Genomic DNA, 24,877 nt, shown 5'->3' on the forward strand with positions numbered 1-24,877 from the left:
TTTATTAATTTTTAATGGTGAAGGCTTTTTCCCTAATTTCTGTTCTAGTACTCTAATTGATGCTTATTTAGCTAACATTAAATTTAAAATTTTCTAATATTGTTATAAAATAATCGATTGTTTTCCGATAAATTTTCCAAATTAATTATTTTTGATACATAAATATGCACCTCAAACAAACTTTTTCTTTGAGTCCTGTAATTTTTATTTTCTTTAGCAAAATCATACAATCTGGCAACAATATTTAAGTATGTTTTGCGCCAAAGTAAAGGCAGGCAATTGCTAAAACGTTTGTTTAGTTTTTTTGCGTTTTAAATAAAATAAATAGTGTTTCAACAGTATATAATGAGATATGTAATTAATTAGACGCAAGATCCAAAGAAACAATTGATAATATAATAGACATTTTTTAAATATGAGTTTGAGCCTTTGTCGAAAACGACGCGTCCAAGACCATAACGATGTGTCTAACATTTCTACAAATTCCACCGTAAATACTCAGCATCGTAGTGCACGACAACGCAGAAGAGACGAGCTACCCTCCGAAAATGTGGGAAATGAAGCTGCGGCACAGGAAGATGCCCCAACGTGCAGTCAAGCTAAAAGACAGAAACGGAGCGAAGGCACACTGGTAAGCAGTTTTAAATGTGCTTTGGTACAATATTTTCATAATATATATATGTAAATTTTAAATTTATCGTAGTCAAATTCTCAAATTGGAATGGACGCTACACGCTGTGGAAAGATTAAAAAAGTTGTTTTAGTCAATTTTATGTGTCATGCACACTACTGCATTGAGTTACATCCGCGTGTCAATTTCATGGTAGGTCGCAACGGTTGCGGCAAAAGTGCTATATTGGCGGCATTGGTAGTGGGTATGGGTGGGCGTGCTCGTGCCACCAATCGCTCGACGTCATTACATAGTGAGTATAAAATTTAAAATTCATGTGCACAATGAAATTGAAAACGTTTTGTGCGAAACTGCAAAAAATTGCAAAACATAGTATCATGATTGTTAAACTTTTTCATTTTATTTTCTTTTTATTTATATTAAGGCTTAATCCGTAATGGTCAAAATTCTGCGCGTGTCGAAATTACAATTTCCAACGAGGGTGTTGAGGCTTTCAGACCAGAGATATATGGTGATGAAATAACGATTGTCCGCGCCATTACCCAATCGGCAAGTAATTATAAAATTAAGAATGCGAGTGGCCGTGTTGTGTCAGAGAAGTTTGATGAATTGAAGCGCATTATGGACATACACAATATACAAGTTGACAATCCGGCTTTTGTCATGAACCAGGACAGTGCGCGTGAATTTCTCAAAGAGTAAGTTTGCTATAACACTGTATATGGAATTTATTAGGAATGTGATGATGTCATTTCTTTATCAGTATGGAACCAAAGAAGAACTATCAGCTGTTTCTGAAAGCTACACAATTAGATTCAATACAAGAACAACTTATCAAATGCTATTATGAGTATCAAGATCATAAACAACGTTTAATGCACATTGAAAAGGTTTGTTAACATATATCGTAAATTATATAAAAACGGATAAAAATTTTAATAATTTTATTAAAGAAATTGGAAGAAGATCAACAAAATATAGCTGAACTTGAAACAGAGTACCGCAAAATATTATCCTTTGCACAACTAAAGGTAAATTTAATTAAGCCTAATTATTAATAAGAGGACAAAACATTTACACATATTTGTTATAGCAAGAAACAAATCAGAAGAAGGCCGAATATGAGTGGTCTTTGGTAAATCAGTTGGAAATGGCCATTAATAAGATAGAAGAAGCGATTTCTGAAGCTATGCGAGATCGTGACAAACTTGAAGAGCAGGCGAATCGCAAAAACGAAATTGAAAATAAACTCAAAGCCGAAATGGAGTAAGATTGCGAATACTTTTAAACGTTGCAAACTATTTTTAATTTATTTTTTTTGTTATAAATCTGTAGTACCTGTAGAGAAGTCATTGGCCTGAACCGCACAGAGTACGATCAAAAAAAGGATAACTGTCAAGCGATTAATACGCGTTTGAAAGAGAAAGCAAAAGTGTATCATGGTCTCAATATCGATATGGAGAGTCTTAAAAAACGCATTCATCATTTAGAATCGCTAACTACGGATTTGGAGCAGAATATAGCGCAACGCTCAAAGTTAGTATAAACAAAACAAAACAGATTTTAAAAAGTTCAACCAAGTTACGATTTAATATTAATTAGATATTATGATTTTGAAAATACCTTCTTATTAGAACAATGGGCGTTGAAGAGCTACGCCGTCGCAATGAAGCCGAACTGGAGACCTTGCGCAGAGAGCAGGCCGAGAATAAGGCTATGAATGAATCAGACAAACGTGAATATGAAATTTTTGCCGAGAACAAATCACAAAAGGAGGAGGAATTCAGAAATATTAAAATTCAAATAGATAATTCAATGCGTCGAATCGGTGAGTAAGGCATAAATGTAAATATATAAATTGTTATATATCTGCCAGTATATTTTTATTATAATAATCTTTCTTTTTTAATATTATTTTGATTATTTTTTTATTTGTTGTTATTTTTATTTATTATTTATTTACCTTGCTTAATAGATGGCATCAAGCGCGAAATTTCTAACTTACAAGCAAACAAAAGGAATCGATACTCAATTTATGGCCAGGAAATGCAAACGCTATTGGAGGAAATCGATCGCCAATACCGCGCACGCAAATTTAGTGAGCGGCCGCGCGGTCCCATTGGCAGTTATTTGGATGTACCTGAGCAAAAATATCGTAATGTTGTCGAAAATCAAATTGCCGATTTGCTGCGTGCCTTCATTGTTAACAATACAGCCGATCGTACGCTATTAAATACGATTATACAGCAACGCTGCCCTAATATGCATGTGACAATTATAACGGCGAAATTTTTAAACAGGGTTAGTAATCATAACTGTAAAGCGCAAATTTCTGTAAAATTCATCATTCATTAAATATATTTTATCAGGTACATGATGTGCGCGCCGGTTGCGTACGTCCACCCGCCGGCACGCGTTTGCTCTATGACGTCATCCAGTGTCGTGATCCTGTCGTCATGAATTGCTTAATTGATCAGTTAAGTATTGAGACCATACTTTTAACAGACACTAAGCAGACCGCTGAGCATTTAACCATTCAGCAGGAACAGGTGCCGCAAAACTTACGTAAAATTATCGTAGACGCCCAACCGGCCTTGGAGTACTTTCCGGCGCCGAAATATCGTATGTACTCGTTGAATATACGACCAGCACGGCTGATACAAATGAATGTAGACGAATGCATAAGGTGATGTTTGTGAAATTTTGTATAAAATAATTTAGGTTTTTTTTATTGTAAATATTTGTATTGTGCAGCCAACTTAACGACAATTACCGCACGATCGAAAATGAAAGATTAAAACTGCAAGAAGCTTATGCAAGCACAGGACGTGAGTTGCGCACTTCTCTGGAACAGTTTAAAGAGAAGCAAACGCTTATGCAAAAGCACCGCGATAAAATTATGCGCCTGGAGCAACGTATTGCCGATTTGGAAGGCTACGAATATCCAAATACGAATGAATTGTGTATACTGGTAAAGTTAATGATATTGACTACACTTAAGCAGACGTTTTTTAATTTTTTTTGTTATACAAACAGCAAAAAGAGCTCGCTGAAAATGAAAGTAAACTAGAGCAATATAAGAGCAAATTGGAAGATAAGAAGAGGGAATGCGCTGACGTTGAGCTTGAAAAGCAAAATATAGAAATTGAAATGCGTAAACACACGGATAAACTAGAGGGTATGCAGCGTAATATACGCGAAAAAGAGGTAATTTAATTCATTACAATATATTTTCACGAATATTAAGTAGTTGGACTCTAAAAATCAGAAGATATTTTCTATATATTTATGCTTGCTTTACAGAATGAATTAAACAAATTACAAATGGACATGCGCACCATTCAGGACAATTTTCTCAAATTTGAAGACAAAAAGCGACGCATTGACGAGCGCATACACACAGAAGAGGTGAGTTTCAAAATATACTTAATTTCGGTTGCATCGTAGCTTTAATATCCTTCACAGGAGCATTCCTTGTAGCATTAAAAGATATAAAAATAAAGATATTTTCTTAAAAAAAAAAAAAGATTTTTCCACAAAGACATGTAGATATGTGAAAAACTATGGAACTGGTTCGCATATACATATACAGATGAAGATAGTTAAACCTTCTCAGCACGTCAGGATGATGGAGTCTCCGACGTTTCCTTCTGGACAAACTTAATATACCCAATATAAATATATATTTATAATATTATTAATAATTGCCTGTATTTTTTTGAATATATTTTATTTTTTGAGTTTTTTAATATATTAAACACACACAGACAAACAAATCCGTCAAACTAAAGGAGCTGAATGACAAAAAGAAAGTGGCACAAAAATTTGGCCAACGAGTGCAAACAGAGCGTACACCCGACGAGATACTAGATGAAATCAAATTAGGTGAAGTTAAATTGAAGCAAGGTGCGCCCTTAAAAGAAGACCCCGACAAATTAGAGAATGCAATAAAGCGTTTGAAACGTAAACTCTCCGTTGATCGGAGCACTTTGAAGACATTCACACTTGTCACTGACCAATTGAAACAATCGCATTCGCGTCGCATGTATTTTGTGAAGCATTTTAAGGGACACATGATAACCATGCTGCAGTATACTTTTAATGTGAGTGGTTTTTATGATTCATTATTGAATTATTTCTTTACTATTTATTATTATATTATTTGCTTCAACTTTCATCAGACTGCCGAACTAACCTAACCTATATTTTTTTATTTCTTACAATTATTTTGCAGAATGTGCTGAGTAAACGTCGGTTTACCGGTAAAATCGAGGTCAATCACAAAGAGCAAACGATGGAAATATCGGTGGTGCCACGTGACAATCACATCGCCGATGCTGTTACAAACACGCGTTCGCTGTCGGGTGGTGAGCGCTCGTATACAACGGTAGCATTCCTAATATCACTTTGGGCCTGCGTGGATCACCCGTTCTTCTTTCTTGATGAATACGATGTGTTTGCGGTATGTATAATATATTTTCGTTTTTTATTTTATGTTTCAAGCAAAATTTTATACTGTGCAACGCTTTAGGATGAGGTGAATCGCGAATATATGACGCGTTTATTGAAATTTGAAGGCCAAAAGCGTCCGAATCGTCAATTTGTATTCTTGACACCACAAGATATGTCCATTGAGGCTTGCGATTACATACGAATACATCGGTATGTATTTTATATTATTTAATTATGTATATTAATTTTCTTTAATCCACTATTCTCTTTTTGTCATTTTTCACACACAGTTTGGCCGAACCAATTCGTAATTGAGTTGTGGTAATTTTTTGGCGCTGTTTCGATCATGTTAATTTATTTAGTTACACTGTTGAATAATATTTTCTACATTAGTTTTATACTCACTTACTCAGTATTGTTAAATTTCGTTTATTTTCACAAACTACTTATGGATATTAATTTTATTTTTATATATATAATATGTATGTATGTGTATGTACACATGTTTATACGCATTCTCTTAAATATTTTTGTATGTATACGCGTTAATAAGTATGTATGGACTCGCGACGAACCAAAAACATTTACCAATATTGAAAGACAAAAAAATTACATAAGTTTTGTTAAATCGTTTCATTAAATGTGTAAATAAATATGTTTATTGCGAATTTTATGAAATAAAAAATGATTTTAGTCAATATGATACACAAATTGGCGTGAAATGTAATTTAAAAAATATGTGTCGTATATTTTTTTAAATCTATTTGTAAGAAGCTCTATATTTTTTTGCTTTATAATTTTCTGTTCAACTTGATTTTTATGTTACACAGTCAAATATATTTATCTTTATGTATTTTATGTTTTTTGATCTATATAAAAAATTTTACATAATTTTTTTGTTTTTGTTTTTAATATTTTAAACAATTTTTGTTTTTAATTTTTTCTTTATTTTAATATATGTATTTATTTATATTTGTATATTCTTTAGTTCTTTTTATATGTATATTTAAATATATATTTTTATTTTTTTATATTTATTTCTTTTTTTTAAGAATATATTTAATTTTCTTAAAGCTTCGCTTTGAAAGTTTTATTTAAATTGATTTTTTTATATAATTTTAACCTGTAACAATTTAATCTTTTATTTTTTTTAACTTTTTTTTGTTTTAAATTTTTAGGTTTGTGTTTCTTTTTATTCATCATTTTTTTTAGTGATGATTTCTTATATATCTTATTTTTTCTTTCATTATTTTTATATTATTTAAATCTTACTTTTATTTATTATTATAATTTTTTTTTATTATTTTTTTTTTTTTATTATTTATTATTATAATTTTTTTTTATTATTTATTTTTTTTTATTATTTATTTTTTTTATTATTTATTTTTTTATTATTTTTTTTTTTCATTATTTATTTTTTTCATTATTTATTTTTTTTTTATTATTGTTTATTTTTGTTTTTTAATATTTTTTTCTATTATTATTATTTTTTTTGTCACCTGTTTTTATATTTTATTTATATGTATGTATATATAATTTAACATCTGTCCTCAACTTTCTCAACATAGCCACGTTTAGTGCCAGCACGCGTCTTATTGCATTCTTTTACCACTTCCTTGAGCAGTTCAATTTCATCTTTAATAAAATCCAACTCTTTTTCGACTTCGTGACGTTGAAACAAAGGATCACGTCCTGAAATTGTAAGCAAACACATTCATATAAGTATAAATACTGTGTAATAATGTCTTTTTATTTTATTCGATTTTTATTTGTTGCTGTTATTTCAACCCTTACCTTGCCTGCGTCGCAACATTCTATAAATATCGCGTATGCCATCCAACGCACGATCCTTATTAAGCTCATTTGTGGCCACGCAATCTTTGGCGTTTGCTAAAATACGCTCCCAATGCAGGCACTCGCTACGCGCCTTATTATACGAACGTTCCAGCTCAGCTAAATCGTTTTTTAAACCCAAAACCGTTAACGCGGCCTCATTTGTCACCTTCACCATGCGTTTGCGCATCTCTTCAATTTCCATAAATTTTTCCTGCTCCAAACGCGATATCTCCACCTGAGCCAACACTACAATTAGAATACACGAAATAAAAGCAAACAAATCCAAAGCTTTAACAATTTTTCATGGACTTACTCAACGCATCACAACGATCCATGCAATCCTTCACCGAATCGAATATCTCCGATTTCTCCACCACCTCCTGTATGACCGTCTCATAAGGCTCCAAGTCGTCTACAGTCGCTTTCAGCACTTCACGAAACTCGGCCAACTCCGATATGGCGCGCTTGAACTTTTCAATATTCTCCGCCAGCTCTGCATGCAATGCGGTCTCTTCGGCTATCTTCTTATCAGCTACACGTCGCTTATCCTCACAGTCTTTGATGAAATTATTCACCTCAATGAAGCGTTTACGCAAATGCGCGTGTATCTTATAGAGTTTGCGTATGCGACTGGCGTTACTTGCCGCCTGCCGCTTCGAATTCTCCAGCATCTCATCTTGTAGACGCAACATGGCAGCATGCTCACGTTCATTGCGTATATAGAGCAGCTCAATGGAATCGCCTGCCGAATCCCAATTGGGTGGTTTGCTAGTGGGTGTTAAAGAGTCTTATTATGTGCCATGTGCCTCTAACTAACTTTATATGACTTCAAAGCCAACACTTTAGACAAAATCTAGACAAATCGTTACAACAACAACAGCAACTTACACGAAATATACATCTTGCTGCTTGGATTCGATGTAATCGCCAACCGCCTTCTCCGGGCTCAAATCCAAATTGCCGATAACATCGATTTTGGTTGTCGGCTTGAGACGTGGCATCTTCTTTTCAACTTCAAATCAATTAACAGTATACTATATGTAACAAAATATAAAAATTTGTAGAAATAATTTGTGTGCGTAAAATATTTTTTCTGCCTCAAACAGTCAATAAAATTATTTTCTTTTTGTCGCCTTGGTAACGCAGGCAGTCACTTACCCTTCCTAACACCTTGTGTGTGTTTCAAGTGTTAATTGTTTTTAACTGAAAATTAGGTTGTCTGTAGATTACCAGAAATAATTTTATTATTAATTTTATCGTATTTATTTTCTAGAAGATTGAACCGCAATCGTCCCTCAAAGACCTCCTCGACCGATTTTTGGTACGATTTGAAATATAACCTTGGCTCGAACAGAACAACTATGGTTTGAAGTCCCTTACACCTTGTGTTGGTAATGCAGGAAATTTTGCACACGTCCTTCACACTCCGAGGAGTTTCTCATCTGTCGCAACCACCCATAGCCAACCACTATATATTCGAACAAATTTGACTGATCGGATCTCTATAAAATATAGCTGACACACAAACTGACCGATCGAGAATAAGTTCTTATATGGATTTTTGGTGAGGGTGCTATAACTTCGAAGCAGCCAAAGTTTACATGATTTCTTCTTTGGATAAACCCTTGTCCCTTTTCTTCTAAATTCGATAATATTGTTGCATTGAAAAAATAAATTCAATTTTGTATTTTTTTATTTCTTAATTTCCGTATGTATAATGTATGTATGTATGTATGTGCTGCAGTTATATTAATTTAAAAATACACACACAAATAGCGCAATTACAGAAAGCTTAAATAAAATAGAGTCAAATATTTTCAATAATAATATTTTTTCATATAATTTTTTATAGTTGATTTTCAATATTCATATTTTACACTTTGCTGCTGCCGTTTTTTAACATTAATAAACAATAAGAGTAGTATATTTTGTAATTTTGCAACAACAAAAACTGTATCTGTGAACTAGTTAGTGAATATATTTTTTATTTTATTACTCTTTTATTTATTTAATTTTTTTGTTTTGTTGCGACTTGAGTTTTTAACGAATGATTTTAAATGCTTCCTTTTTTTTTGTAATTATCGCTGATATATTTTTATTTGCAAATACAGCAAAACTGTATTTTAAGATTATTTATGCTTTAACCTTAAAATTTTACTATTTTAAACATGTTTTTGTGTTTTTCTTGTAGTTAACTTAATATGTCCTATTTATTCTTTCTTTTATAAACAATTTTGAGTTTTGTTATGTAATTTTTTTAATGAAAATATTTTTTACTTATATTTCAAGTGAAGCCATTTCTAATGGGTTTTGCTATAATTTTTGTAATTGTTTGTAGTTGTTGTTAATATGATGAATTACTTACGCGTCATTTTTAAATGTGTTTTTACAATGGTTAGGCGAACAAAAAAATTTTTTTTGGATATTGCATTGAATTTTAAAAATTAAATTTAACCGAAAAAAATTAACTTTTTTAAATTAAATTTCACTGAAAAAAAATTAAATTTTTAAATTAAATTTCACTGAAAAAAATTAACTTTTTATTTTAAATTTTAAAGAAAAAAATTAAATTTTCCTTAAGTGCCATTTATAATGAAAACTACTAGTTACTAGTCAATATTTGTCAATCTTCTCCATCCAAGTGCTCCTCCATAAAACCATATGATATTTATATAAAATTTTCAAATTTTTTAGAACAAACAATAAAAAAACTTTATAAGACATACATACATCTATAGACGAGAATTGTTTTAGGCCTCACTTTGCATACAATTTGTGAATACGAAATTTTTTTATGGCGAATATAAAATAATTGGAAAAAAAAATTTAAGATTAAGGCTTTTAATAAAAGCTTATTCCTGACATTTTCATATTACTTAAATTCGATGTACAGAAAATATGTTTCAAAAATTTAAAACAAAATTTAAAGAAAAAATTATTTTTAATATTTTTTTAATTTAAAACCTCAAGAAGTGTACTTTTCGCATTTTTATTCAATATTTCATGGTGCCTAAATACATTTTTTAATTTTTATTTTTCATCAGTTATTTATTTTTTTATAATTAATTTTTATTTTTATAATTATTTTTTAATTTTATAATCAATTCGTTTTTATTATGAATAAATTAATTATTTAATTTATTTTTTATTTATAATGTTTTTTGAATATCTTTTTTAAATAATGTTACAAAATTATATGCTTTCAATACTTTTTGTTTAGTACAAAACGTTCTAAATAAATATTTCCCAAAAAAATCTCTCTAATTATACTGTTAATTTCCCTATGCGATTCCAATAATCGCTTAACGGTTTTCTAGTGTGCGACCAAATGTTATAGAGCGTGTTTGAGTAGGCAGACAATTGTACATAGACAATGAGGAACCAAGCTATATAACTGATTGTTTGTTGGTGTAGTTTGATTTGGCGTTTACCTTATTTGTAACTGTAAAAAGAGAGTAAAGAAATTGGAAAATGATTATTGATTTTTATCGCAAATTATACACTTTACTAAAATTTTTTTTTGGAAGTGATTTTTTAAATTAATACTGAAAGTGTGATATTTGTTTAATTACTTAAATAAGATAAAATAAAAAAAAATTCCAGAAATGGCTAAAAATATAAAAACGTTATTTGAATTACAAAAATATGCAATTAGGTGTATTAGTTTTTATTTTCCATATATGTAAGTTTTTACCCATTTTTAGGTAAAAAAGTAAGTATTAGTTTTATATGTGACATTTTTTCGAAATTTGTTCACCATTTTTAACATATAATTGCTACTTTTATTAGCTACTTTCTTAATATCATATTTTCGAAAATAATCGTAGTAATAAAATAATAGCAGTTATTTTCGAAAATATGATAAATAATAAATTTCGAAAAAAGGCTAAATTAAATTTCGAAAATAAATTTAGTAATTTTTCGAAACACGGTTTTATTAATTATACGAAAATAAATTTAGTAGTTTTTTGAAAAAAGGTTTAATTAATTATCGAAAATATATATGTATATACGCATTGCTGTTTTGAAGACATACATACATATTATGGATATAATTCTTCGGCGTACAAAAGAATTTTATTTAAATAAAAATGTTTCTTGATTTTTTTAATAGATATTTATTAACTAAAAAGTTTTTATTTTCACTTATAATAAAGACAAAAAAATTAGCATAAATTTTTCATTTCATTTACGTTATTTGTTGGTGTTCTTGTTGGTTCTCTTCATCATTTGTTCAACACTACACGTGCTTTGTAATACGGTTTTTCTTTATGGATTATTTTTTTTTTTTTTGTGTTTTCAGCTTCGAAACATGACAAGTCAATCAATTGAGGAGTTATAACAGTACAGTAATGAAAAAAAGTTCAAATACATCAAATACAAATACAAAAAAAACACAATATTTCAATTATATATATATGCAAAGAAGAGACAACAAAGCACGAAATAATTAATTAAACAAACAACTTGTAATTATAATTTTAATTGGTAATCGTAATAATGGTAATGTATATGTGTAATAATAATTATTATATATATACTTGTAATACATTTTTGTATAATTGTATATAGTTTTATATATGCAAAATCTATGCCGAACACACACACACGCCTAACGCTTTTGTTTTTGTTTTGTTTCGCTTTGTATCTATATATGTATGTAATGCAATGTTTTCGCTTGTATTTCCCTGCTATAGCGTTTAAATGATGTAACTACAACTACATTTACATGGAGAAATTGTGATTTCGCATTTAAATTTTCGTTTTTGAATTGCAATTTTACTCGTGTTTAAGTGTGTGTTTGTATGTTTCAAATTTTTTGCAACGTTACGGATTGTGTTCTTGATTTTTTGCTAGTTTTGTTTTTTGTTGAATTTCGTTTAATTTTCACTTTCAATAATGTAGTAGTAGTGGTTGTTGTGGTGGTGTTGTATTTGTAGTTGTTGCCTACATTCCATAGCCGGGATAAGCCATGTTTGGCGCATAGCCAGGCGCCGCCGCATAATTTTGCGCATATTGTGGTGGTATGCCCATTGCCGGTCCAGCGGTTATCATCAGTTGTGGTTCCATTGTGATGATATTCTTGTGTTCGACGGTTTCGTCCTCCTTTTCGCGTTGCGCTTCGTTTTGTTCCAGTTTATCCACTTTGCTGGTGTATTCGCGTATTACCTTTAAAGATCAAATGAATATTAACATGATAAAAAAAAATAATTATAAAAAATCTTACTTGTATCAAATAGGGCATGGCGAAGTCCATGATATTGTGTTTCCATGCCAACTCCAGTATAACATCAGGCCGCAGCAAATCGTAACACTAGAAAAAATTAACAAAAAAATTTATTTTTTCAAATTGTATTCAAATATGACTTTATTCCTTTTAACTATGTTTTTCTTTCTTTCTCAAAATATCTCGTTTTAATTCCTAACTTTTTCGAACTATATTGATATATCATCTACATCATCATATCATCTGACTTTATCTCAAATTTTTCCTCATTACGCTCTCTCTCTCTCTCCCTTACCCGCTGTATATTTTTATCTGTATTCTGAAAGTTCTCCTTTTTTTTCTTTGCGAGACTTTGTCTCCGCCCAAGTAATTCGACTTGAGACTTTTCGTCTCTGCCCCCTCTTTTTTCACCATATTGGAGGATATGAGTCCTTCAACTCATTTATAACTCGATATTTTCTTTATATACATATCATATCTGCCTGTTTACTTATCTCTCTTCATTTAACTTTATCTTTAAAGCTTACTTCATATCTAACTCTCTTTTTTATATCTCCCGATTGCTACTGGAGGCTCTTATCTCTCTCTCTGTCTATCATTTTCAATTATATATACGCTCTTTCGATCACTACACACTCACTTGGAATAGACAGGCAGCGAAACAATCATGGGCATTGCGTTCTAGGAACCAACCCAGAAGTTCTTCGGCAATCTCCTGTTTGCCAGATTCAGCCGCATACTCCATTGCATCCTTGTAGAGTTTGTCCTTTTTGCACAATTCGACGCTCTGCTTCCAACGGTTGTTGCCTATATATTAAAGAGATGTTTTCAGTCTCATAAAATTTGACCAGTGTTTTTAGGTTCATGATAATAGAAAACCCCAGCACACCGCATTCCAGTTAAGCGAATCTATTTTTTTTAACCAATTTTCTGTTGCCTTACTCACCTTTATACAGATAGGCAGCAATACGTCTAAATTCGGTCAATTCGTGCTTCTCCAGCTTTTGTGCCAATGCGATTGTGTCGAAGTTATCAAATCCATCAATGGAATTACGTAGACCCTGATAGTCCTCCTCGTCGATGAGTAGGCCGTTGAGCGCCTCGTTGATCGCCTTGTTGTTGAGCGATTGTACTGAACGTAAATATGGTTTCACCAATTGTAAATGGCCGGTCTTCGAGAAGAAGCTAACGGCCCGTGTATGATCCATACGTGGTGCCAACACCAATAGCATGTCGTTCAATAACAATGGTTTGTAATCCAAATAGAATTGTATAGCTTTGTAGTACAATTCGATGTTGGCCACTTTGGTGATGATGTCCTTGAAGTGACCCTCACGCCAAGCCTCCGTCGGATGTGCCATCATGGCAAGCACTGCATTATCGTACTCTTCATACTTGTCGTAGAGGAATACCAGTTCGGACCAAAGGTGCGCCGATTCGGCAGCGCGCAACACTTTTGGTATGTTGACACGCGACCAGAACAGCTCGAGATGCTCACGCATCTTAGACGGCTTGAATTTCGAATAGAGTATAGCCAGTTCGGTGAACATGCCCATGTGTGCGCGTTCCAGTCCCAAAGCGGACTCCAACAACGCAATGAGTTCCTCAAAGTAGCCACGATCTTGGTAGTAATTGATTAGATCTTCCAATTCATCGGCGTGCACGACGATGTGCAAACCGCACATTTGCGCTAGACGGAATTCCTCGGCATCGACGCAAGCGAAGCACACCTCCTTCCATGTGCGTGTCGAATTAGCTTTGCGTGCAGAGTCTACGGCGCCCTGGAACTCCTTCAAATAGACCAATGTAATGGCGAGACGTGCAAAGTTGCTAACATTGTTGTACAACAATTTGGCCGCATCGTACATGCCATCGTTAAAGCAACGATCGCCGATCTTCTGTATGTCGGCATGATTCGGACCCGAAATGAATTCTTCCAAATCAGCGAGACGGCCGGTACGTGCATAGGCATAGATCAACTCGCTTTCAATATATGATTCACGCGCCTTCTTGCGTGCCATCTGTAGATAACGCACCAGATCATCCCAGGAATCAGCCTTTGAGGCAACATCCACCACATCCATGTATGCGCTTGGATCGTCCGCTTTAATGTACGAATCAATGGCCTCCTTAACGAGTCCCTGTTGTAATTGTGCTTTAGCGAGCTGTGACCAAACGGCCGGCTCGTTGCAGCGCTCGGCGAACTCATTAGCGCGCTCCAAATTATTCACCTGCTCGATAAGCACCTGTATAGCTGAGGTATTCACATCGAATTTCTTGAAGATGGCGAATGCCTCTTCGTACAATTGATTCGAAATAGCGATATTCGCAATATCGGGCGCATCATAGTTGTCCAAACGATTGATATAGTCCATGACGCGTGTGCGATCGGCTTTGATAGCGGTCAAGATAAGCAAATTTTGCAAGTTACGATGGTCGGAGAACACAGACGAGTCAAGTATAATTTTTTCGAGCAATTCAATTAACTCATTGGGCAGATCGGCGGTCATGAAGGCCTTCACCGTCACAGAGATATCGTCTGGGTCCTGTGTTTCAGACAGCGCTGTCTGTACGACCTGATCGATCAATTGGCGCTTGTAGGGATTTGCCTCAGACAAAACTTCCACCCAAAGGGCGGGATCGCGACGACGCACCAAATAACGCGCCTCGCTCTTGAACAACGAATTCTCATTGCAAACAGCAATCAGCTCGCGATCGCATTGACCGCGTTCATAAGCTACACAAGCCAAATGGGGATCACGTTTCTCGCAATAACGACCGACCACGCGACTATCGTAGTATTGGTTCTCCTTGAGGAAACGTTCTGGATTATTATTCGAATCGATATAGATCTTGGCCAATGCATTGTGTGTAGCGGGTTCTACACAACCGTCATGCACGCGCGATTCCAACCACGGTAATAGTAATTTCAAACGATTACGCTTCTCCACTTCAGCCACTAGCTCATCGGTCGAGAACTGGCCCTTTACGACAAGTATCAAATTTTTGATAATATCCTCAGAGCAATCAACATCCAAGAGACCACCAACGACAACAGGCAAACGTGATGGATTCACTTTTTGCACGTAAATTTCAATATATTTCTGTAGATTGTTACGGTATAGGTAGAGTACTAGATCGTGTACGAAGTCGAAACGATCACAAACAATGATAAGTGGCAACTGATCAGTGAGTTTGGCCTCCTTTAGGAAGTTCTTAACGCGTTCTGCATTATAACAGTTTGATTCCCGACAAATGCGTTCAACTTCCTTGATTTGATTGGTTTTGCAAGCCGCCTGTATATACTTGAAATGCACTTCGGGATCCTGCGAGTAGTTAACGATCGAGCCGAGGAAGTAGAAGAGTCCCTCGTAAGACTTGAAACTCTCGAAGAGATCAATCAACGCTTTAGTGGTCAATTGCTCATGATATTTGGTAGCAATTTGCACGCAGATCTGCAAGTTTTGACGTATATTCGCCGTTAACATGGCTTTCAAGCACTCCAACGAGTCCTCCACGGACAGCGTTCCAAAGTAGCCGACCAGCCAATCGGCATTCAACAGATGTGTATGCACCACAGCGCGCTTAATGTCATACAAGTCGGTGTAGTGTTCCAATGCGCGTTGCAACAAGCCGGCCTTCTCGCATAGCTGTGCGATGTGCGCACGATCGTAATGCGTGAACATGGCATTGCCGAGAATGGCATCAGCCACTTGTGGCGCCGAAACCAAATTCATTTCCAACAAACGCGTCTGCAAAGCACCCTCATTGGGGCGATTATGCTTGAGTGCGTCCAACAGGAAGGCAGTACATTGCTGCACCATTGAATGCTCCATGAATATATCGACAATCTGATTGATATCGGCCAGCGGTTCTTCCTCTTCGGCCACCAACATCGAGGCGAAACCGGCGCCTTGTTCCGGATTGGTGCGCATCACCGAACGTAACAGGAATATATAATCCGGGGTATAGTTGACCTTTTTAGCGTACAATACGATCTTCTGGAATTGTCCCGTCTCGGCGAAACACTGTATAACCTTATTGGGCACATTAGCACGCAAGTAAATTGATAGCGCCAATGTCAAATCGGATGTCTTCACCAAATCACCCAATTCTTCGCTGCACTCGAGTTTCTCCTCTTTCAACCACTTCTCACATAACTGTTTCTTACCCTGCACCAACACGGGGCGGCACAACTCCAACGACTCATACTTGTTCAGTTTGCCCTGATCGAGTAGTATGCCAAAATATTGTAAGAGTGGTGGCGTCGTAGAGCCAGCAGGCGACTGCACTTGCTGGAAGCGTTGTATTGTTTGTGGTGTACGCAAGATTCCCTTTGGTGCGAGCGCTGCAACCTTAGCCGCTTCGGCATATTGACCTGCTGTGAAAAGTTTATTGAATTTACGCACAAAGAGATCCTCAGCGCCGGAGAGATTATTGCGCACGGCCATGCGTAAAGCCAAATCTGGATTCTGCAATACCGTATTGATGTATGGGATGATTTGCTCCTCATCGACGGTCACGGATAGTACTTGCCCCTTGCGATTAACACCGATAATGCCGCCACTGGCCTCGTGCGGTGCCGTCACAAAGATCGTATCGGCCGAGATACGATTCATGTAGATGCACGTGGCCGTTTCCATGTCATACAGATGGATATAGCCATATTTGGTGATCAAATAAATGGTATCATATTTGGCTGAAACTTGCATGGCGACGGGGAAATCGCTTTGCGCCTCCGGTGGGAAGAACACATCCACAGACTTTTTGGGGAAAGGCTGATTACCTGCCGGCGGGGCACCTACTTCGATAATATGCAATTTTCCACCGCTTGCAGTACGCACAGCGAAGCAGAACAGTGTCGATGCCTCCTTGTTGCCCTCCATTTTGAAGCTGGCGAAAGAAGCAGCGTGACCTGCATGAAAAAGCATAGGAAATTAGGTGTAAAAACAAAAACAAAAATATTTTAATAATTTTTATGATTTTAGGCATTATTTACAACACCACGCACTTACCTTCGATAGCCTGTGAGACCTTGCGCTCCACCGAGTACAACTGCATAGCACCGGCCACACGATTTGGCAATGCCGATATGCCCACCAACAACAACCACTGTTGCGATGGATTGCAACGATAGTTGATAATTTGACAACCATTTAACGATGAATGGCGATCAAACATTTTTTGCGGGGTGGAATCGCCTTCCATGGACCAATGGTAGACAGAGGTTTCGGTGACCAAGGCCAGTGTGTTCAAAGAAATCCATTTCCAGAAGACTACATCCTCGGTCATGGTGTGCGCCTTCATTTTGGATTTCATTTCGATATTGAAAATTTGCAAGGTCTTTTGAGCTGCAATTACGAATACATATTGGAGTGTTTATATTAAAAAAGTATGGCAAGGACGTTCTTACCCTTGAGCGCAATAACTTTGCTGGCTGGATTCATAATGGCCGAGTCGGCGGAGATGGGACGCCGGGTCGGGTTGCTGACATCGTTCATGTCGATAATGACCACTTGAGCGGTGTCATTGACCTTTTCACGCACGCAAATGAATTTGTCCGACTCCATGGTGAGAGTACTGAACGAAATCGAATTGATGTTGATGCCGACATTTGTGAGCTGCAAGGAAATAAATAAAAATTAAGGGCAATTATTAACGGAATAATTATTTTTGCGAAATTTTAAATATGTATGTAAATATAAAAAAAAACTTATAAATTTGTCAATAAAAAAGAAAAAAACATTCACACGACATTCAATCAAAAAAAATTATACCAAAAATAATAAATCTAAAAATTTAGAAATATAACAAAAAAAATATATGAAACAGAAAGAAAAAGGTTTTCAAAGTAAAACATCGTCATCATTTTCATTTAACGCCAAAATTTTCTATTTTTATTATTTTTTTAACAAATTCTGTCTAGTTCAAGGTTACCATTTGTTACACCCAATACAACCCCTTCAAGCTACAATAGCGCCCTCATGTCGGCATGTGCCTTAAGAAAAATGTGGCGCCATTTTTCATTCAATGCAAACTACAAGTACATACATACACATACATACATCAGTTTGCAGACAAATCTAATGCAAATATAAAATGTACTTGAATAAATACAGATTTAATTGCTACTAGCTGCGCCAAAGTCGTAAGAAAAATTAACAAACTTTTTGAACTCTTTATGCCGAGCGCGTTTCCAGTGATAAGCGAAAAGCGCACATACCCACACAGCACTTGAACGGCGCAGGAAACGCAATATGAGTAAGATTTATATTTAAATGCAATAAACTGACAATAAAAGCAGCAAGAGCAACAAAAAAAATCATTCAGTATATTGTTTAAAATATGCATTTTGCAATTCTCTCAATAGAATGTCAATGGCATCAGCTAAAATAAGACGGTAATGCCGGCCGACGGATGAGGGATCACGATGAGATGAAAAATGTTTCCAATTTTATGTTTTTGAATGGGAAAAACTTCCGTCAGCTGACGACGATAAGATGCGATCGCTCTCCTTCATACTCTCTCGAACACAGGGATAGAAATCAGCTCTCAAAAATATTTTAAGCTATTATAAACATCGAGACGCAATTGTTGATTTCTTTATAGGAAACGCTGCTGCGCATTTCTTTGTTTGATTTCGTGGCGATTGTAAGGCAGAAAGCGTGAAAACAAAAAACCGAAATAAGCCAAATTAACGCCATTCCGGCCACAATGCACAACATACATACATATGTATGTGTATAATATTTTATGCCATTACAATAATAACATGGAAATATGGAATATCAGTTAATTTTGTAGTATACATTCAGGGGCATTTAGGTAAAAGGTAACGTTTTTTCGTAAGGCTAATTCACATACATATTTCATTTTATAAGCTAAGTTATTAAACTTCTTCTTCTTCTGCTTTACTGGCGTAGACACAGCTTACGCGGTTATAGCCGAGTCAGTTATTAAACTTACCATATATAACAATTTAAAGCATACTTTTAGGCGCTAAAGCGATACTCTTGTTGCAATTTTCCAAATTCTTGCACTTATTATTCGAAAGTTCGCAAATTAAATATTAGAACATACTTTTAAGCGTCCAAACAATGTTAGCTAAATTTTAGCTGAAACATATAATTATTGATTATATTTTATTGCCCTAAATTCTCGCATAGTGCTATATATGTAATTGTTTTCTACAAAAATATGTATTATTATAGCATACTTTTAGGCTATATAACACATTTACAACTAATCAGAAATTACCGTTGGTTGCTGTTTTTTAAACCTATTTTGTTATAAATTTCTCATATTTATCATTTTTTATAATATATTTTTCATTGCTGTCTTAACTAAAGCATACTTTTAGGCTTATAAAAAATTCCATATAAAACAGTACATTAATTCTTGTTTTGTTTATCTATCACGTGCTAGACATTCAAATATGTATTAAATATTTACTCGCTAATTATAAGAACCTACTAAGACGCTTAGTGTGATGGTGTATGTGTGTTTTAACTCATTTGTCTAAAGACTGTAAATTACTTTGGCCCAACTGAGCAAACGGTGTATATATAGTATCTCTTACTTAGAAAAATGATGGCTAATCATTAAATTAGAGAATTAAAAATTTAAGAATATATCACAACATTGTAATGTTTTAAACGTGGAACTAGGTAAAAGGTCTAGAAATAAATTTAATTCCAGAGTATAGTCAATCATAACACATATTTACGTATTTAAATGTTATTGCTTTTTCGAAATAATGACAATGTGGCCTTCGCATATACTACACTTTTCTCCAAAATTTCGATTATGTTCAGACCATATGGCAACACAATATAAGAAAACCCATCACGCATTTATGTATGAGCTTATGAGGGGAGTTAACAAAAACAACAAATTAATGACAACAATGTTTTTGTGGAGCAGTAAAAGTTTAGTATTGTTGCAGTGAAGCAAACGAATGAGCACATAGTCGATATGTACAAATACATATGTACATATATATGTACATTAAGCTAATGCTTATAACGGCATACAAATTTGTATTTTCGTAAAAGTTCCGTTACTACCATATAATATGCATGCACAGTGGCGCCATTGAGTAGCAGTGGGTCAACTATTAAGTGATTGTATGTGGAACAATATATGTACATACATATGTATGTATGAGTGTATGTAGTTCCAATTAACTGGTGATCAAGTGTCACTGAACGAAGTAACGATAGGTACAAAGATTTAAACAATTTTAAGAGCAGCACTAAATGACCAAATTTTATCATATATTGCGATATGTATTTATTGTTAAATTTAAGTGTACAAAAGTGGTGTCGATTAATAATTAATTAGAGTTTAAACATAATTGTTTTATCTACATACTTAATTATAACGTTTATTATGATATAAACTTAATTATGAAAATATACAATTGGAGGACAAAATTAAGGAATAAAGCCCATTTGGAGAAAAAAAATATATATGTACATATAAATATATTCGATTTATTACAACAATTTTAGAATACAATTAAAACAAGTATTAAAAAATACAAATAACAATATTTCATAAATATTTTACTTCATGGGAAACGGCATATAAACCTACTTTAATTCATAATTCTTTCCTCACGGCAAAACACACGAAAACGTGAGCCACGCTTCTCACATAAAAGACGTCAAAGATTAATGAACTCGAGTGTACAAAATCAGCATAATGCATAAAGAAACACGTAAGAAAATCATTGGATTGTCAGGAGTACATAAACATAAACATATACCGGCGTAATTATAAAAATTGTGCTTCGTAGTTAGTAATCTAATTATGAAACAATGGAAAGAACATGTAGAAGCCTTAACCACAAGAGACGAAAATCATTTTTATGTCAGCGAAAGGCTTCTCCGGCACCAATTGGTCAAAAACAAAATTAAGCTTGAGTTGGTATGCGCACCTGAATACAAATTCATAAATAAAAATTTATGTCAAAACATACTTACATACATAAGTATGTACTTATGTACGTACTCATATTACGGCGACTATGAATCAACTAAGACAGCATTGGGTAGACTCAATGGAGTAATTGTAATTTTGTATATTTTTTTTACTATAGTACGCCATAAGAAGCGAATAAATTTAAATAAATCACAAAATACCACGAGAAAGTGGAAAAGTCGTAAAAGTATGAGTAAGCTCACTCAACCAGCGCGCTGTACTGAAATAAAGGTAACGAACCGGTTCAGAAGCTGAAGCCAAAACGAAAATTCAAAAGAAACACAGTAAGATGTACTAATAGTTAAAAAATGTTGATGTAACTACAATGACTAGCCAAGAGCGTGTGCTGAATCGAAGTCAGTTCTATGACGGCGAAAAAGCGAATACAATTACGTAGGAAACATAAAATTAGTGATTAGATAATGAAAAATGCAAGAAAATATGAGCATACGGGATAAAGTAAAATATTTAATGTGGAAAAAATTTATTATATAAAACATATTGGAGTTAGCGAAAACATATTATTTGATATGACAATTTGACCCTCAGCTTTGATATCAATTTAATTTTTTAAATAATAAATCTATTTTAATGAAAAGCCGAAAGCATATAAACTTAAAGTGCTAAGCCAGTAAGCAACAAAATAAATTAAGTATTTAGTCAAGAAACCTACATATATTTGCGTTAACCCCCAAACGCCAAGTGATGAGTCACATTTTTGCTGTATGAACACTAAAACATGCATGCACATACACTAAAACATGCATGGCGCATAAATTTTTTGAATGGCAGCAGCGATTCTACTGAGCGCAGCAATATGAGCATACACACATACATATATACATACGTATAACGAACAAACCGGCGGCCGGTCGCACCAGTCACCGACACACTCGGTAAAGCATTTTTTTATTCATTGTAAACTACAATGCGTTTCAATTTCAGTTTCATTTTTTTAAACAGAAATCAGTGCAAGTAAGACAGCAGGTTTAAATTTATTTTTTCTGCTTTATATAGCCATGTGTATGTATGTACCAAGTAAATGTGGAAATTGAAACTGTGATTTGATGTAGGCATTTATGTGGGTGTAGAAGGAAAATCGTGATAAAACAGTCTTCTTATCAAAACTCAATGAAAGTGTATGTATATATACATATGTATGTATGAACATCCTCCTGTAGAGCTTTTTATAACCCAGGAGGCTGATAATGAAACTGAATATTTTATGTGTGCGTTGAAAAGAACATCAGAAAAGTGGGTGTTTGCATTTGTAGTAACACTGTACAATATAAAAAAAAATTGCAGATGATGGTTATTATCAGCTAAAACCCATTTTTTAAACCACAATACTCTTTTAGGCATTTTTAAATAACTTACAATAATCTTACTATGATTCAAACACTCACCTGTAAATGCTCCTGGAAGCGTATAGGCAAAACTTGCGTCATTTTTTGCAGCTACAATAGTAACACACTAGTTATCTTTCACTGCAACGGCGCTGGAATTGCGATTATGATTTACGACTTCAGGGTCACAATGTGTTATAGTTGACACCTTTCGTACTATTTAAATTAATTTTAATATCTTCAAATTCTTTTTTCGTTCGTTCGATCGATTGTGTTTTATTCTTATTAGTTGTTGATTTGGTTTTGACAGTGGTTATTTAGCACTTATTCACCTTAATTAATTATTAATCTCTTCTCAGTGAACCTTTAGCATTTAAAATTGCAGCAAATGGAGATAACATGAAAAAAAAACAATGAAAGATTAAATGAATGGCAAAACAAAATGCAAAGCTAAGCAAATGAAATCGCCGCAATTCAATAATTGCATTCCTTTACAAAAATTGAATAAACTTTACTTTTTAAAATTGGTTTCAATGTTCGGATTCACTTCGCGGGGTTACAAAACACATCCGTATATTACAATACTTTTGACCTGTTCACTTTTCCTTTGTCCACATAAACACTGAAATTTTAAAGAAAAAGTATTATTATAAATTCAATAGATCTACACAAGATATATAAATTAAAATTATGATGCTCTAAAAAAACTACGTGACCGTACGGAAAGTGGGTAGATAGCTAAATTAACACGATTCACTGCTGGACGTCACCGCCTCTCAAAGAAAATAAATGTCAGTGAGCAAATGCACAAAGAGTTATGGTTGGACGTTAACGAATTTTTATTTTAAAATACTTTAAACTTACAGTAACACATTAAATTTTGGTTTCATTCGCAATATTACTTTATTCAAAAGAAAATAACTGGTACTGTAGAAAGATTACACGAATTTAACGGCACTGATATTAACTTTGCACTCGAACTCATTTACTGCTCGCCGATGTCGTTTTTTTTTTCATTTGACAGCAATGAAAATTCAAGCAAAAGAAAGCGCACCACTGACAGCGAAAACGGCGAATTGAAACGAAATAAAAAAATTAGTGGTGAATTCACAGTAAATTCTTTGGTAAGAATGACCTAATCAGAAATAATTGATATTATATACGTTTTGAAGATACTGTATATTTGTTTTTAATATTACATATGCCAAGTTAAAACAACAAACGTTTTCGAGTAACAAAAAGGCATGAAGAAAAAGAACTACGATGCAAAATTCACCACTACTATTTAGTACAAACGAATTAAATGTATGCAGTGATGCTGCATTTTACAAACAGCAATTAAGGTGCGATATACACGATATACATAGAAACGCACAAAAATAATAACTCCTGTAATTGCAATTAATCAACTCCTTTAGCCAACTGTAGAATTCGTTTAAAAATCTAAAATGCTATGTAAAATCCACGTATGCCACATAAACAAAAAATATGTATGCATGAATGCGGCGAAAAGTATGTAATGCTTCATTGCTGTTCAACAACCGCCCACCGCCAATAAGCGCAACAAACGTAGCTACAACATGGTATCCAATACCTGAACATATCAGTTAGAATGAGATGACGAGCTGTATATTTAACTTTTCCAAATGATAGTCATTTTTCACTGTAGTTATCTACAGTATCTCTGTTTCTCTTCCTTCGCCTTTTGCGTTGTCTACCCTTTCTCTAGCCAACTTGAAAAATTTCCACTTTTCCTTTTCGGTCACTTTATAATGTTAAAAAAATGCATCTTTCTTTGCACAGAAACTTAATTTTCGATATAATTCATATGCCACACAATTACCAATTATCGTTGTAGCTTTCTTTGTTATTTATTTGGTTAAATTCGCATTTAAAATCCACTTAAATTGCACTTAAAACGAGTTTAACCATATTGATTTCTCCACCACCGAAAAGCGAAAATGACAAGAAAAATTCTTTCTGACAAATGAAACTTCTCAACTGATGTCAAAATCGCTTGAACAAATATGATTGCATTCATACCATGGTGAATTCTCGACAGGAACTGTTCGATTTACGATTGCAATGAAAAAGAGGAATTTAAGATGTTCTTTCATAAACAGTATTTGTGGTTTATCATAATAAAATAACATATAATAATAAAATATATGTATTTTCAAATAATCAAGGACAAATATTAAAATTACAAAATTGGAGTAAATTTTATTTAAAAAAGTAATGATTCTACTATTTATAATATGTGTAGATTGTCATAAATCCAATTCGACTAAAAACGAATTAATTTTTGGACAAGTATGTATATACCTTCCAAAATTAATTTTACTGAATTATCTGCCAGTAGTTAATATTTCAGCAATTTTTTTTGTGTTTATTTTTTAA

The 24,877-nt window shown here is 33.8% G+C and overlaps 3 protein-coding genes across 5 annotated transcripts; 1 reads left to right on the forward strand and 2 right to left on the reverse strand.

The window, feature by feature from the left end:
• The first annotated feature begins 263 nt into the window (after positions 1-263).
• Positions 264-6,735, forward strand: LOC126760151 (structural maintenance of chromosomes protein 6). 2 transcript variants are annotated; one of them, XM_050475592.1, is made up of 18 exons: positions 264-631; positions 704-923; positions 1,056-1,329; positions 1,395-1,521; positions 1,585-1,662; positions 1,725-1,897; positions 1,967-2,167; positions 2,266-2,459; positions 2,607-2,932; positions 3,001-3,317; positions 3,386-3,602; positions 3,668-3,838; positions 3,935-4,039; positions 4,399-4,734; positions 4,866-5,093; positions 5,163-5,293; positions 5,374-5,404; positions 6,652-6,735. In XM_050475592.1, the coding sequence occupies exons 1-17, from the start codon at positions 416-418 to the stop codon at positions 5,396-5,398; spliced, it is 3,339 nt and encodes a 1,112-aa protein (XP_050331549.1). In that variant the 5' UTR covers positions 264-415; the 3' UTR covers positions 5,399-5,404; positions 6,652-6,735. The 2 variants fall into 2 exon arrangements, with proteins under 2 accessions (XP_050331549.1, XP_050331548.1); XM_050475591.1 differs by lacking the exon at positions 6,652-6,735 and having other exon boundaries at positions 5,374-5,794.
• Positions 6,523-8,199, reverse strand: LOC126760152 (kinetochore protein Nuf2-like). Its single transcript, XM_050475593.1, has 4 exons — positions 7,808-8,199; positions 7,233-7,687; positions 6,878-7,165; positions 6,523-6,775 (listed from the first exon to the last, which is right to left on the reverse strand). Exons 1-4 carry the CDS (start codon positions 7,918-7,920, stop codon positions 6,621-6,623), a joined length of 1,011 nt encoding a protein of 336 aa, XP_050331550.1. The 5' UTR covers positions 7,921-8,199; the 3' UTR covers positions 6,523-6,620.
• A 947-nt stretch (positions 8,200-9,146) lies between these two features.
• Positions 9,147-24,481, reverse strand: LOC126760150 (clathrin heavy chain). Of its 2 annotated transcripts, none has more exons than XM_050475589.1 (10): positions 24,321-24,481; positions 22,993-23,099; positions 22,538-22,841; positions 17,560-17,767; positions 17,162-17,497; positions 13,093-17,061; positions 12,787-12,953; positions 12,147-12,233; positions 11,871-12,088; positions 9,147-10,361 (listed from the first exon to the last, which is right to left on the reverse strand). In XM_050475589.1, exons 3-10 carry the CDS (start codon positions 22,577-22,579, stop codon positions 10,352-10,354), a joined length of 5,037 nt encoding a protein of 1,678 aa, XP_050331546.1. In that variant the 5' UTR covers positions 22,580-22,841; positions 22,993-23,099; positions 24,321-24,481; the 3' UTR covers positions 9,147-10,351. The 2 variants fall into 2 exon arrangements, with proteins under 2 accessions (XP_050331546.1, XP_050331547.1); XM_050475590.1 differs by lacking the exon at positions 24,321-24,481 and adding an exon at positions 23,342-23,460.
• Between the last annotated feature and the right edge of the window lie 396 nt (positions 24,482-24,877).

The sequence above is a fragment of the Bactrocera neohumeralis genome, chromosome 5 (genome assembly GCF_024586455.1).
Source record: "Bactrocera neohumeralis isolate Rockhampton chromosome 5, APGP_CSIRO_Bneo_wtdbg2-racon-allhic-juicebox.fasta_v2, whole genome shotgun sequence".
Taxonomy (NCBI): Eukaryota; Metazoa; Arthropoda; class Insecta; order Diptera; family Tephritidae; genus Bactrocera; species Bactrocera neohumeralis.